This window comes from Acinonyx jubatus, chromosome D3 (assembly GCF_027475565.1).
Source record: "Acinonyx jubatus isolate Ajub_Pintada_27869175 chromosome D3, VMU_Ajub_asm_v1.0, whole genome shotgun sequence".
NCBI classification, from domain to species: domain Eukaryota; kingdom Metazoa; phylum Chordata; class Mammalia; order Carnivora; family Felidae; genus Acinonyx; species Acinonyx jubatus.
Genome location: NC_069392.1, coordinates 73,629,551 through 73,644,468, shown reverse-complemented (window position 1 = coordinate 73,644,468; position 14,918 = coordinate 73,629,551). Strand labels below are relative to the sequence as shown.

Below are 14,918 nucleotides of genomic sequence, written 5' to 3'. Positions count from 1 at the left end.
AATGTACATGGCTTTGCTGGAAAATTCCACTTTCAGCCAAAACAAGTAACTAGAATTGGACTTTACTCCCACCATAATCTAGAAAAATAAAAATATTTGAATGAAGCATAAAAATCACATGATCATCTCAGTGGGGCAATAAAAGCTTTTGACAAAATTCAATATCCTTTCATAATTAAAGACTCTCAACAAATTGGGTATAGAAGGAATGTACCTGTTTTATAAAAGTTATATATGAAAAGCTCACAGCTATCATACTCAACAGTGAAAAGCTAAAAGCTTTTTCCTTTAAAATCAGGAACAAAAATATTTACTCTTGCTACTGCTATTCAGCATAGTTAATCCAAAGCAGTTAGGCAAGAAAAAAATAAATAAAAGGCATCCAAATCAGAGAGGAAAAAGTAAAATTTCTCCTGTTTGCTGATGATGTGATCCCACCTGTCCTAAAGATACCACTGAAAGACTGCTAGAACTAATCAACAAATCCAGTAAAGTTGCAAGATACAAAATAAACATACAAAAATCAGTTACATTTCTATACACTAACAACACAAAACATCGAAAAGAGAAATTAAGAAAGTAATCACATTTACAACAGAATCAAAAAGAATAAAATAGTTGACCCTTAAACTAGAAATCTAAAAAATCTAGAAAAAGACTCTACCAGAACCAAAAAGGAATACAGTACAGTCACAGTATGCAAGTCAAAATACCAAAAAGCAATTGTATTTCTAAATAGTGACAATGAACATTTGTAAAATAAAACCAGAATACATGGCTCTGCCACCCACTGTCATATGAAAGCAAAAAAAAAACAAAAACAAAAAATACCAAAATGTGTAAATGAAACTATATTTTTTACTTACTTCATAAGTACAAAGTTAGCGAAAAAAATAGAAAAGTTTTAAGATAATATTTTCATAAATCAACATGTGTCTTTAATGAACAGAAACTTATTCAATTCATTAAAAAGACGTTTTCTGGAGTTTAAAGAAAAAAAAAGATGGCTTTAAGAAGTGGCTCTGAATGACTACCAAATGGCAAGCAGAGGAAGAGTAATCATCATACACAGATAATCATCTAAAAATACAGCTATGCCTAGTATCAATGCCAAATCACAACTATAAGGTGACATGACATACACAAGGTGTACCTTGTGTGGTACACCATATTTTAAATGTGGCAAGACTTAGGCTCAAAATGGTCAAGTAAACTGCCCAAAGTCACACAGCGAGATACTAGAGCAGCCAAGGTTCAAGCCACGTTTGCCCAACTCCAAAGGCCAAGCTCTAACCATAACGTTTTACTTCTTTCTTCAACAACGAGGATGATACTATTCTCAGAAAAGATCTGTTTTCCTAACAGAATGGAAGCTTTAAGAAGACAGGAATCAGTCTCATAAATATCCTGTAACTTTTATGGGTAATGGAGCTTTACAAATATTGCTTATAAGAGACAGTACCTACATCAACAAGTTTCCTCCTTTACTCTGATCACCATCTGTCTAGATACTCACTAGGTTGTCTAAACTGCTTCTACAATTTTCCTCGGACATTTTATTACCACCATGTTAGACCAGGCTGCACTTTTTCACAGATAAAAGGAGATCAAGAGGTGGATGGCACAAATTTAGCTACAGTTTTGAACCCTTTCAGAGAAAAAGAAGAGAAGACACCAAGACTTCAAGAAAAGACACTCTGTGCCTCCCCCAGCCATGTTACATTTCTTCTCATTGGCCCTTCATCAGCATAAAATAGCTGTTACAGCACTCTCAACAATAGCCAAATTATGGAAAGAGCCTAAATGTCCGTCAACTGATGAATGGATAAAGAAATTGTGGTTTATATACACAATGGAATACTACGTGGCAATGAGAAAGAATGAAATATGGCCTTTTGTAGCAACGTGGATGGAACTGGACAGTGTGATGCTAAGTGAAATAAGCCATACAGAGAAAGACAGATACCATATGGTTTCACTCTTATGTGGATCTTGAGAAACTTAACAGAAACCCATGGAGGAGGGGAAGGAAAAAAAAAAAAAGAGGTTAGAGTGGGAGAGAGCCAAAGCATAAGAGACTGTTAAAAACTGAGAACAAACTGAGGGTTGATATGGGGGGGGGGGGAGGGGAGGGTGGGTGATGGGTATTGAGGAGGGCACCTTTTGGGATGAGCACTGGGTGTTGTATGGAAACCAATTTGACAATAAACTTCATATATTGGAAAAAAATAAATAAAAAATAAATAGCTGCTACAAAGTATGACACTAAAGATCGTCCACATATATCAAACACAATAACCAAGCCAGTTTTTATTTAGCCTTCATTTTCCCTGGGTAAACAGTCCAATTCCCTTAATGTCTTTCAAAAGATACACTTCTCTCCTAGCCCTACCCCACCACGCCCATTTCTTACTCCCCCCAGTCACTTTTCTCCCTCTTACTTGAACTTAAATAAATATAACACTACAGTAAAATCTATGCAAAAAAAAAAAAAATAGTGAAAGAATTGTTTCTAAGCTCTCATAAGTAAGTCTCATTGCTTGTAATCATTCCAGTAAAACGTGCTATGATTTTTTTTCTCCTCACGACTTCACTGCTGATTCATATTTAGTTTACTACCAATCCTGAAGGTGTATCACATCCTGTAATTCTTCTCTCCAGCTACTTTCCAACATGTACACCCAGCCTTTACATGTCATCTAAGTGTACACATCGATTTTCCAGTTCCAGTGGTTCCGTGCCTGGGTGTGTACTGAAGAACAACAAAAAGGTGGTGCCACACAAAAACACACACACCGATGTTCACAGCAGCATTATTCAGTATGGCCCAGAGCGCAAACAACCCAAATGTCCGTCAACTGGTAAGTTAAATTTAGTACACCCAAACAATCGAATATTATTTGACCACTTAAAAATGTGAAATATAGGGGTGCCTGGGTGGCTCAGTCAGTCGAGCATCCGATTTCGGCTCAGGCCATGATCTCACGGTTCGCAAGTTCGAGCCCCACATTAGGCTCTGTGCTGACAGCTCGGAGCCTGGAGCCTGCTTCAGATTGTGTGTGTGTGTGTGTGTGTGTGTGTGTGTGTGTGTGTGTCTGTCTGTCTCTCTCTCTCTCTGCCCCGCCCCTGCTTGCACTCTCTCTCTCTCTCAAAAACAAATAATCAGTAAAAAATAAATAAATAAATAAAAACAACAATAATAAATTAAAAAAATAAATAAAATAGGGGCACCTGGGTGGCTCAGTCAGTTGTGCATCTGACTTTGGCTCAGGTCATGATATCATAGTTCATGGGTTTGAGCCCCCACGTCAGGCTCTGTGCTGACAGCTTGGAGCCTGGAGCCTGCTTCAGATTCTGTGTCTTCCTCTCTCTCTGCCCCTCCCCTGCTTGCCCTCTGTCTCTCTCTCTCTCAAAATAAATAAACTTATTAAAAACTTCTTTAAAAAAAATAAAATTAAATTAAAAAATAAAATAAAAATATGAAGTATTGATACATGCTACAACACAGTAAACTCTGAGATTATGTATGCTAAGTAAAAAAAAGCCAGTCACACACACACACAAAAAAAACACATATTATTCCAAGTATATGAAATGTCCAGAATAGGGAAACCCACAGAGGAGTTACATATGGGACACGGGACCATTTACCGTATCAAATTAACATCCTTATGTATATTGCACATTGTAAAACGAGACAGAAAAACAGATCAGTGGTTGCCTTGGGAGGAAATGGGGGTATTAGGAATGACAGCTAAAGAGTACAGGGTGCGTTTCTGAGGTAATGCAAATGTTGTAAAATTGACTGTAGTAATGTACACTTTATTTTCTTAATTTATTTAAACTAAAAAACAAAAACAAGAAAAGTTCACCTACTTCTCCCACCCCCACCCCCGGCAACCACCAATCTGTTCACTATGAGCTTCATTTTTTAAAATATATGTATTTTTCAGATTCAACATGTAAGGGAGATCATAGAGTTATTTGTCTTTCTCTGTCTGACTTATTTCACTTGGCTTGATGCCCTTTGAGGTCCATCCATGTCATCCCAAATGGCAGGATTTCATTCTTTTTCATGCCTGAATAATACTGCATCATATATATATATATACACACATATATATATACATATATATACACACATATATATATAAATAACTTCTTTAAGAGAGTGAACTGTATGATTTTTATCTCAATAAGGCTATTACAGAAAAAAAAAAAACCCTCAGCTTGTTTGCCCTATATTCCATGCCACCTACCACCCCATTTTCTCTGTTACCCTTGACAGAAAAAATCCCTGGGGAAAATTATCAGAGAGGGAGATGAAAAATATGAGGAAAAAAGGAAAATAAACCCTGAGGTGTTATCCCAGAATTGGAGGTATCAGTGTGAACTCTGCATGCGTATCCCCAACTCCTACTTCCCTGGCCTGTCCACCGAGAAGGCCTCGAACCACAGCACACTGAGCGCTCCATAGTAAGAAAGAATGATAATATGTAATAAATACAATCAAATTTATGCTTTATAAAAAGTTTTGCTGTCTTCGAGACATTCACCTTAGAAGGTATAAATGTTCAAAATCGGTTTTTAATACCTTTCTGGAAACTTCCTTCAGTACGAATAAAAATCTTTTGATAAATCTTAAATGTAACATATGAACCCACCTAGGGTAGACACAACTGGAAATAGCCAAAAGGCAGCAGAAACCAACTCTGATGAATAATACAAATTAACAATCTACATAAAAATAATTTTAGTCACAACACATTTCACAGAAAACATGTTATGAGGCCAAATATTATTCTGGGACTGTTGTTTTTGATTAAGAAGCTCCTTGATTCTAAAAAATACAATATCCATTTCAAATACTCACTTCCAATTCTACTGAGAGATCCCAGAGACATATTTGTCCATCATGGCATCCAGTTACAATCGTGGTCCCGTCGTCTGTTAAAAGTACTGCTGAGATGCAATGTGTTGGTGCTTTGCGACCCCAAAGAACAATGGGTAGGACAAGGCTGTTTCCTGCCATTGTGTTTTCAAACCTAGAAACGTCATAAGAATAATGTCAAATATTATATTATTTCCTTCTAAAACATATACATTTGTATTATGAAGCCAACTTGAACTTCCTGAGTGCCAAGATTCTCATATATATACGACACATCATATATACGACATCATATATACGACACACATAAAGGATAATACATAAAATTCCATTACATATATAAAATATAATTAAAATCTCAATTCTCACAATAAATCATGCAGCAAGTACTATTATCACTTCTCTTTCACAGATACAGACAGTGAGTCACAAAGAGTCACAAGATGAAAAGCGAAATAATGGAGCCCAAATCAAAACCCATGAAGCCTGACTTCAGATGCTGTCATCTTATTCATTCTGCTATGCTACCAATGACAAGTAAGGTCTGTAAATCTTGTCAGGTCTCCAAACCAGTAATAAATAGCGATGTTCAAGAAAAAGGTTGTTTCACTGTGTGCTAAACATTAAAAAAGGTATGTTCAGGGGTGCCCGGGTGGCTCAGTCGGTTAAGAGTCTGACTTCAACCCAAGTCATGGTCTCGTGGTTCGTGAGTTCAAGCCCCGCATCCGGCTCTGTGCAGACAGCTTGGAGCCTGGTGGCTGCTTCGGATTCTGTGTCTCCCTCTGTCTCTCCCCCACCCCCCAAAATAAAAGTTATACACACACACACACACACACACACACAAAGAGTATGTTCAAAGGAAAACTCATTCAACTGTATTTATTATGTCTCAAGATCATGAATGTCTTTTATTGTAACTTCCGACACTTGAGGGAAAAAGGATTTCCCTTTAAACTCATTTCTGCATAATAAAAATTTAGTTCTGGTAAAGGGGTTCAAATTTGAGATGAATACTCAATTAAGTAGTGTACGTGGGAGTATACCTTTGGCAGGACAGCACACATACAGGGAATTATTCCTTCACATGACAAAATCAAGATCTAGTTGGTGAAACAACTAGATTTAAGTGTTATAAACTTGTGTGGCTAAAAACTTAAATACTAGTTCAGAGAAGTTAAAAAGAAATGAAGAATGGACTAATCAAAGAGGGCTCCACAGAAGACAGAAGACTCCACCAGATCTTATGAGACACTAGCGGGTCACCTACAGAACTGACAAATGATCAATCAGAAATGGTCACTGTAGTGATTTTTTCTGCCCCCAATTTTTAAGTGACAACTGATATGTGTGTAACTATAGACTCTTTAGAATGCTAAGATTGTGCTGTCTATGCTGACAGCTCAGAGCCTGGAGCCTGCTTCGGATTCTGTGTCTCCCTTGCTCTCTGCCCCTCCCCCACTCACACTCTGTCTACCTCTCTCAAAAATAAACATTAAAAATTAAAAAAAAAAATACATGACTCTTATCAGTTTGTGCACCCCCAAAAACTTCATCTTTTGTTACAAGTAAAAGGTATGCATTTAAGAAAAAAATTCCAAATTCACTTCCTATTAATAAAACCTTATACATATCATTTTCACCATTTCATAGGCTACCATGACATAATTATTTCCATATTTCTTTTTTTAATTTCCGTATTTCTATTTGATATTATAAAATGAAACAAAGCACTGAACCAATTTTAATAAATTTGGTACAGCATGTTCCTGGCTGAAAAACATACCCAACAATGACTTTTTCAAAAAGGGAATCTGGAAGGAATTCATTTCTCCATGGTGACAACATTCAGTATTAAATTATATCACCCAAAGATTTCTCTCAGTTAAATAAGCTCACAGCATCGAATGCAATATGTGAAATCTGAAGAGAACATCATTTCTCTAGATATTTGAGGACTTATATCCAATGCATACTGCTTTGCTTAAAGAAAATGCAAACACAGAGACTAAGGACTAAGGAACATGTATGCTATGGGGAGATGTGCCTGCTCTGATGCAACAGAACAGGAAAGAACATTCTGGTATTCAGGTGACAAGGCACCCAAGGAAACCTAGAAGAACAATGCAATTTCAAAGCCCTTAAAACAAGTGAAAATGATCATCCATAACATGATGAAGGTATATATTTTAGAAAACACATCAATCTCTAACTCAGCTTCTCCAGAAATTATTAAAATAATTACAAAAATCCCCCACATTCTCACAGAAATCAAGAACTGACAGTCGACCAGAATCTGAGAAGAATTCTCATTAAGGGCAATGAAGGATTTTCATAAAGAACTGGATCAGTTTCCTACAGTTGCCATGACCACAAACTGAGTAGCTTAAACAACAGAATTTATTGTCTCATCGTTCTTGAAGCTAAAAGTCTGAAATCAGGTATAGGTAGGGTTGACTGTCAAGAGAAGGATCTGTTCGAGGTCCCTCTCCTTGGCTTGCAGAAGGCCATCGTCACGCTCTTACGGCATTCTCCCTGTATGTCCAAATATCTTTCTAATTAGGACAGCAGTCATATTCGTTTAGGGCCTACCCCAATGACCTCCTTTTAAGTTCATTACCTCCATAAAAACCCTATGTCCAAATGAAGTCAAATTCTGAGGTTTTGGAAGTTAGAATTTCAACATCTGAATTTTAGGGGAACACAACTCAACCCATAACCGGGATATGTTCTTTTAAAAGAATTTTATAATACTAAAATTAATCAATCAAAAAGCAATGCTCTCTCCCTCTCAGGAAATAATGGTAAAGAACTTCACTATGGGCATCTGGGTGGCTCGGTCGGTTAAGGGTTGACTTCAGCTCAGGTCATACCCTCACGGTTCATGGGTTCAAGCCCCATGTCAGGCTCCACACTGTCAGTACAGACCTGCCCCTCCCCCACTCATGCTTTCTCTCTCTCTCAAAATAAATAAACTTAAAAAAGAAAAAAGAAAAACTTAACTACATCTTTTCCAGGGGATATTACATCAGCTAGTTAACTGCTCATTTGAGGAATAATGTAAGAAGTTCTGTCTGACCAAGGTAGAGTTACCATCTTATGTCTTATGTTGGGGATGGCGGAAGGAGGTAGGGTGCAGCAGGAACCGGATTCCAAAATTCACTGCTGTATTTTCAAAAAAATTACACTAACCTGTCCTGACCCATAGGTATATATGCCCTGTCAAAGGTCTTTAAATTATGCCCAATGCTATTTCTTGGCTGGTACACTAAAAGATCTAAATAGAAAGTATCTGTTAAGTGAAATATTTAAAAGGTAAATAATCATAAAGAAGACCTGAAATGAAACATGAACCCGCAATGGATATCACAATCAGTAGCTGCTATTGATATGTCCTTGCTGCTGGGACTAGGGCGGTTCTGAATAAACAGAGACAACTTCTAAATAAATAATAATTAATCAAAAGGACCTGGTGACCAATTGGAAGATGGTATTGAAAAAAACAGAAACGGGGCACGTGGGTGGCTCAGTTGGTTGAGTGTCTGACTCTTGATTTTGGTTCAGGTCATAATCCCAGGGTCATAACATTATGCCTTGCGTAGGGCTCTGCACTGAGCATGGAGACTGCTTGAGATTCTCTTTCTCTGCCCCTCTCCCCCACTCTCTTGCTCGCACTCCCTCGCTCGCTCGCTCTCTCTCTCCCTAAAATAAAATCAAGAAAAGAACAATACAATATCAGAACATGTCTGGGGCAGTGGGTGCGGGGAGAGGGGTGAGGGTGAGAGGACGAGGAGAAGAGACAAAGTCTTATTTAGGACTCATGTGGAGAAGTGGATTTGTGCTCCTGACTTTCAGAACACTCTTAATGTTAAAACCTCCTAGACACAAGGGTATTAAATCGGAGTTGGGGGCAGACTGTGGAGAAGTGGGTTTGGGGGAATGTTCAAAAGCTGGAGGCAGAGAAGACTGTCAGGGACATCTCAACACTGGCTCTGTGATCTCACCCCAGACGTGGAGACATCCTCACTGATGCTGCATTAATTCAAAAAATTGGAGAGCTCAGGCTTTACAGAATTTCTCGAACTCTAGATGGACTTTTTGTTACATAGGATAAATTAACTTCCACTTGTTTAAGGCCACATTTTTCAAGTTTTGTTACACATAAATGTACAATTTTCCTCACTGCACAGATACACTACACCCCCAAAGTTTGTAAGGATAACATCCACGGCATACATGATGTGGTAAGAAGACTGACAAACAATTGCATAAAGGAAAAATCTTAAGGCCCCTACAAAGTGCGGGGGGAGGAGGGTTTGTTGGGGGCGAGAAGGGGACAGGGAGACAAATACAACCATCATCCTGTGGCCAGGCCCATTCATACACTAGAAGATAATTAAAATTCATCATCAGTTGACCAACACGTGAAAGATAAACTTGGATGGTTTAGATAGGTCACTGTAAAATGTATATATGTTTCGGTTTCATATAAGTCCAATATGTAAAAGCTAATCCTGCTTAATTTCTAAGAGAATTCAAGAAATCTCCACACCAAAAGAACACATAAATATTTCCTTTCAGCACTGAAATTTGCTAGTTCTTACTTTCAAGATTCCTTTGGATATTCCTTTCGGTCCTCTTAACTTCCACACAAATTTAAAAATCAGCTTGTAAATGTCTGCAGAAAAGCCTGGTGAGAGTATGACTAGAGCTGCATCAAATTCATGTATCAATTTGGGGAGCACTGACTCCTCTAGTTGCAACGGAAATACTACTAATGCAAAGCTGTATTCTAAAAGCAATCTTACTTCTTAAAGGGATATATTGTCAAAGTAGCACATGTGGCTTTTTAATGAGATTCCATCACTCTTATTTTTCAATATAAATTAGATCCAATTAATTTGGACCCTGTTGGTCCAACAAGGTTAACCAGACAAAATTAATTCTTAACAAAAGAGAAAATCAAATAGAAATCAAATAATTTGTGTGTCTCTCTCCTAAAAGGTTCTGAATTCTTCCTATCACTTTTCTGAGAGAATAACACTTTTCTTCTAGAAAACAAAAAGTTTCATAAAGATCAAACTGATGGTTACCAGAGGGGAGGAGGGGAGGGAGGTGAGTTAAACAGGTGACAGGGATTAAGGAGTGCCCTTGTGATGAGCACCAGGCGTTATATGTAAGTGTTGAATCACCATATTATACACCTGAAAATAATATTACACACTATGCTAACCGGAATTTAAACAAAAATTTAAAAATAAATTACATGGAAGAACAAAAAAAGTCTATTTTCTCCTTAAAAATACTAATGTATCTACTCACCTATGAGAAGACAAAAACACTGTGAGGTATGTGTATTATATATATATATGTGTGTGTATATATATATGTATATATATATACATATATATATATACACATATATATATATACACACACACATATATACACACATATACATAAAATTAAATGCCATACATGCTAAGCTGGACATGTACCTAATAATGTATGAATACACTTTTAATTTAATTTTGAAAAACAACAAGTATTCTTACTTTTTTAGGGTATAGTAACATACTCTCCACTGAAACAAATTATTCTTGAATCATAGGTAATTTTTCCTAAGAGCTTACAATTTCCATTAGCATACACAACAAACACATTCTATTTATGACAACTTGAGAGACTACAAGATCTTCACCTGAATTTTTTTTTAATGTTTATTCATTTTGAGAGAGAGAGAGAGAGAGAGGGGGGGGGGGGGGCAAAGAGAGGAGAGAGAGAGAATCCCTAGCAGGCTCCCTGCCCTCCACGCGGAGCCTGACACAGGACTCGATCCCACAAACTGTGACATCATGACCTGAGCCGAAATGAAGAGTCAGTTGCTTAACCAACTGAGCCACCCAGGGGCAACTCCCCTAACTTGAATTTCTGAATCACAGAAAAGACATATTCAATTCCTTAAAACCTAGAAATCTGGCTATGGTGTAATAATTAAGCAACAAGAATTTCTTGAACATCTACTGATCTAGCAGATGCTTTCAATAATTAAGTCACTGGTATTTATTTAATAACCTGGGCCATTTTAGAGACTTACCTTAAACTAAGACAGACAGTCTTTGCCTTCCATGGTACTTGTCACTTGCAACCAAACCGATGGATGTCCTGTGAATTACCTAAACTTTCACATAATCCTCAATCATTACACCACAGACCTCTGGGCTTTCAACATTTTTTTTTTCTCTCATGCTTTTTGGTGTAATAAAGTCTTCTAGATCTACTTGACCCTATACTGTGTGAGTATATAACTTAAATGAAAGAAAAGAAGAAGAAAGAAAGCGAACCAAGGAACAGGATGAGGAATCTTCAGTTCATTATATGAGCAAACTGTGTGAACATTCTTAATACAAATAAATATATACAATAGCCAACTTGACAATAAATTATATTTAAAAAAAGAAATATATATAAGAAAAAAATGATAATCTCGTTCCATCAAAAATATAAATGCTTCAAAACATTTTGTCTACTATCTTAAAAATCTAATAAAAGTGAAACTTTAGAAAAGCCACTAAAAGCACTAATGAAATAATGTGAAATAAAGGATAACAAGGCTTATATCAAAGACAAGTATTTCTAAGAAGGATTAACTGAGAGTACCACTTGGTAACAAGTGGTAACCTAGTTCTAAACAACTGATTAAAACAAAAAATGGGCAAATCAGCCACGACCTAGCCATGTAATTAGGTAGGACACAGGAATCTAAGTTTGAATTTCTTTAAAATGAGTAACAGACTGGGAACGCAAGCTGGTGCAGCTACTCTGGAAAACATTATGGAGGTTCCTCAAAAAAACTAAAAACAGAACTACCCTACAACCCAGCAATTGCACTACTAGGCATTTATCCAGGGGATACAGGTATGCTGTTTCGAAGGGACACATGCACCCCCATGTTTATAGAAGCACTATCAACAATAGCCAAAGTATGGAAAGAGCCCAAATGTCCATCAATGGATAAAGAAGATGTGGTATATATATACAATGGAGTATTACTCGGCAATCAAAAAGAATGAAATCTTGCCGTTTGCAACTACGTGGATGGAACTGGAAGGTATTATGCTAAGTGAAATTAGTCAGTCAGAGAAAGACAAATATCATATGACTTCACTCATATGAGGACTTAAGAGACAAAACAGATAAACGTAAGGGAAGGGAAACAAAAATAATATAAAAACAGGGAGGGGGACAAAACAGAAGAGACTCATAAATATGGAGAATAAACGGAGGGTTGCTGGAGGGCTTGTGGGAGGAAGGATGGGCTAAATGGGTAAGGGGAATTAAGGAATCTACTCCTGAAATCATTGTTGCACTATACGCTAACTAACTTGGATGTAAATTTTAAAAAATTAAAAATTAAATTAAAAATAAAATATATATGTATATGTAAAAAAAATAAAATAAAATGAGTAACGGATAAGCCAAGACACTCTAAATTGGCACCACACATGACTTAAGAGCAATAAAAGGCAATATAAATCAAGAGTATGCAGTTTTTCAACCATCATCACTCAACCACTCTATTGATTAGCTAATAATCCAGTCTTTGTTTGCAACATTATCATCTATTGTCTGAAGGGAATTAAATACATTCCAAAAAAGCTTTATATTAAATGGAAATGAAAGTCCTAGAACAGGATTGAGATTTTAAAATTCATATTTTCATGGAAAAGGCCCAAAACAAAAGTGACTGAACAAATTATTAATCTGACATAGTATTAACTTTAATAGAAATTCTGAATAAAATTATCCAACTCTCCAAAATATTGTGTACAACATATTCATATTTTGTCACTAATATATCAAGGGAAAATGCTGGCTTTCAAATCACAAACAGGTATGTTCTAAGACTAGATACTTCTAGAAAAAGAAGATTAGGAACATTCCATTTTCATTCATGTTTATATCAAAATCAGTGTTAAAGTTACATTTAGAGATTGTATATCAAATAAAAATTTTACAGTGATAAAGTTTTACAGCCAAATAGCAGAAGTTCCAGAGTCGACACCTCATTCTACCACTAAACATGTAGTCTTTGGTCATATCATTTCTGAGGTTTAGTTTTCTCCCCAACAGTTATTTATAAAATTAATTTTGCATCACTTTGAAGTCAAAACCCTCAAATCGTAAAGAGCAAGGATCTTAGAGGTAAAAATTAAGTCATCTCTTTTGGTTACTTTAATTTCATGTATTTGTCTATTTCACTGAATTTCCCCTATTTCTTAGTTCTGCATAGAAATACAATTGTACTTCAGTCAACAAGAAGAACAAAAATAATCATAATTGAAAGAACTCTGAACTCACAATTAGAAGAACTATATTCAAATCCTGGCTCTTTTATGGAATCTTGAAAAAGTTACCCCTCTGGGTCTCAGCTTCCCCATCTGTAAAAGATGGACAATAATACCGTCTTTTAGGAAAGCCATCCTAATGACTAAGAGAAAAAAATGCACATAACGCAACTAGTGAAATGCCTAGCACATGGCAGATGCTCAGTAAATACTAATTTTTAAAAAACACAGATTTTCCTACTTCTTCACGTTATTATTTTTTTAATATTTTTATTTTATTTTTAAGAGAATGCAAGTGGGGAGGGGCAGAGAGAGAAGGACAGAGGATCTGAAGCAGGCTCTGTGCTGACAGCAGTAAGCCTGATGTGGGGCTCAAACTCACAAATTGTGAGGTCATGACCCGAGCTGAAGTCCTAAGCTCAACCCAGGCGCCCCGACTTTTTCACATTCTGCCTCCACATCTACTGGTTTCTTCCAGCAGTGCCATTTCATATTTAATAAAGTTGGATTTTTAATAAGGTTATGATCTTTCAATGACTTCCTGCTATAACCTAAAGTACCACTGTATAGGTTTGTCAGACACAATTCTATTATCTGCACATATGACAATTTGGTTCTGCATGACTTCATTAGCAGTAATACTGCAACCTCCTATGTGATACTAAAACAGCTTTTAAATTAAATTCTGTCTCATAATAATAATAATTAGTATATATTTCAGAGAAGCATTTCCCAAGTTTTAATTTTGTGCCTGTATCACAGCATTACAACAGCTGATAATATAGACACAATTCAACTATCCAGTAGAGCATATACATGAGCAAGCAAACAATTACCATAGAGTGTGATACAGGAGAAATTTCGAGACCCATGGAGACACAAAAGGTGGACATCCTAACCTACACTTTAGTGGGTCCAGGAAGGATTTCTGGAGAAATAATGGTGAGAATTAACCCAGGAAGAGGCTGGGGGAATTGCATGTTCTAAAACCCATAGATAAGAAAGCTCAATTCTTTCTTGGCAGTGAAAACAGGAGAGGTGGCATTCAGAACCCAAAGGCCAAATGATGACACAAGAAACAACAGGTCAATATGCACCAAATGATAAAGAAGCTGATAAGCCATCTGAAGGAGTGTAGAGTTTTACCTGACAGCAACAGGAAACAGGTCAAGAGTTTGACCTCCAAATTTGCTTTTCAGAAAGATCACTCCAGCCGCAATACAATGAATAGGGGTAACACTGTGGGTCTGAAGACAGTGGGGCCGCTGCAGTACTGCTGGTAAGAAATGATGGTACTGACATTTATCACAATCTCTCATTACTTACTTCTGGGCTTTTTTGTTTAACCAACAAACGTCTTCTACTCTCCGCTACTACTCTTTATGCTCGTGTTCCCTAAGATCAGAACCGTGTGTGTGTATTCACCACATAATGCTTAGCATGGTTTCTGCCACATAGGCTGTCTCCAATGAATATATGATGAAGGACAGTAATAGTGAGAATGGCAATAACAAGAGGAATATGAGAGCTATTTCGAAGACACAACAGATAGGACTTGGTGCTCACACCAAGTTGATAGCGATGCGCATGAACTATGAAATAGGCTTCACAGAAAGGTACTACAAGGACAAGAGAAAAGAAAAGCATTTTGAAATATTAAAAGCCTTCTACATAAAGGATAA

General features: G+C 36.7%; 1 protein-coding gene across 6 annotated transcripts in view; it reads right to left on the bottom strand.

Moving 5' to 3' along the window:
* The window catches only part of WDR7 (WD repeat domain 7), a 352,494-nt gene that overhangs the window by 324,246 nt on the left and 13,330 nt on the right, over positions 1-14,918 (bottom strand). For 3 of the 6 annotated variants that reach the window (XM_053205734.1, XM_053205739.1, XM_053205740.1), the window contains exons 2-3: positions 13,250-13,329; positions 4,874-5,045 (exon numbers count right to left, since the gene is read on the bottom strand). In XM_053205734.1, the coding sequence (XP_053061709.1) occupies positions 4,874-5,032 (159 nt within the window). In that variant the 5' untranslated portion in view covers positions 5,033-5,045; positions 13,250-13,329. Of the gene's footprint in view, positions 1-4,873; positions 5,046-10,985; positions 11,065-13,249; positions 13,330-14,918 lie in introns of all 6 variants that reach the window. The other 3 variants (XM_053205738.1, XM_053205737.1, XM_053205735.1) reach the window with 3 other exon arrangements.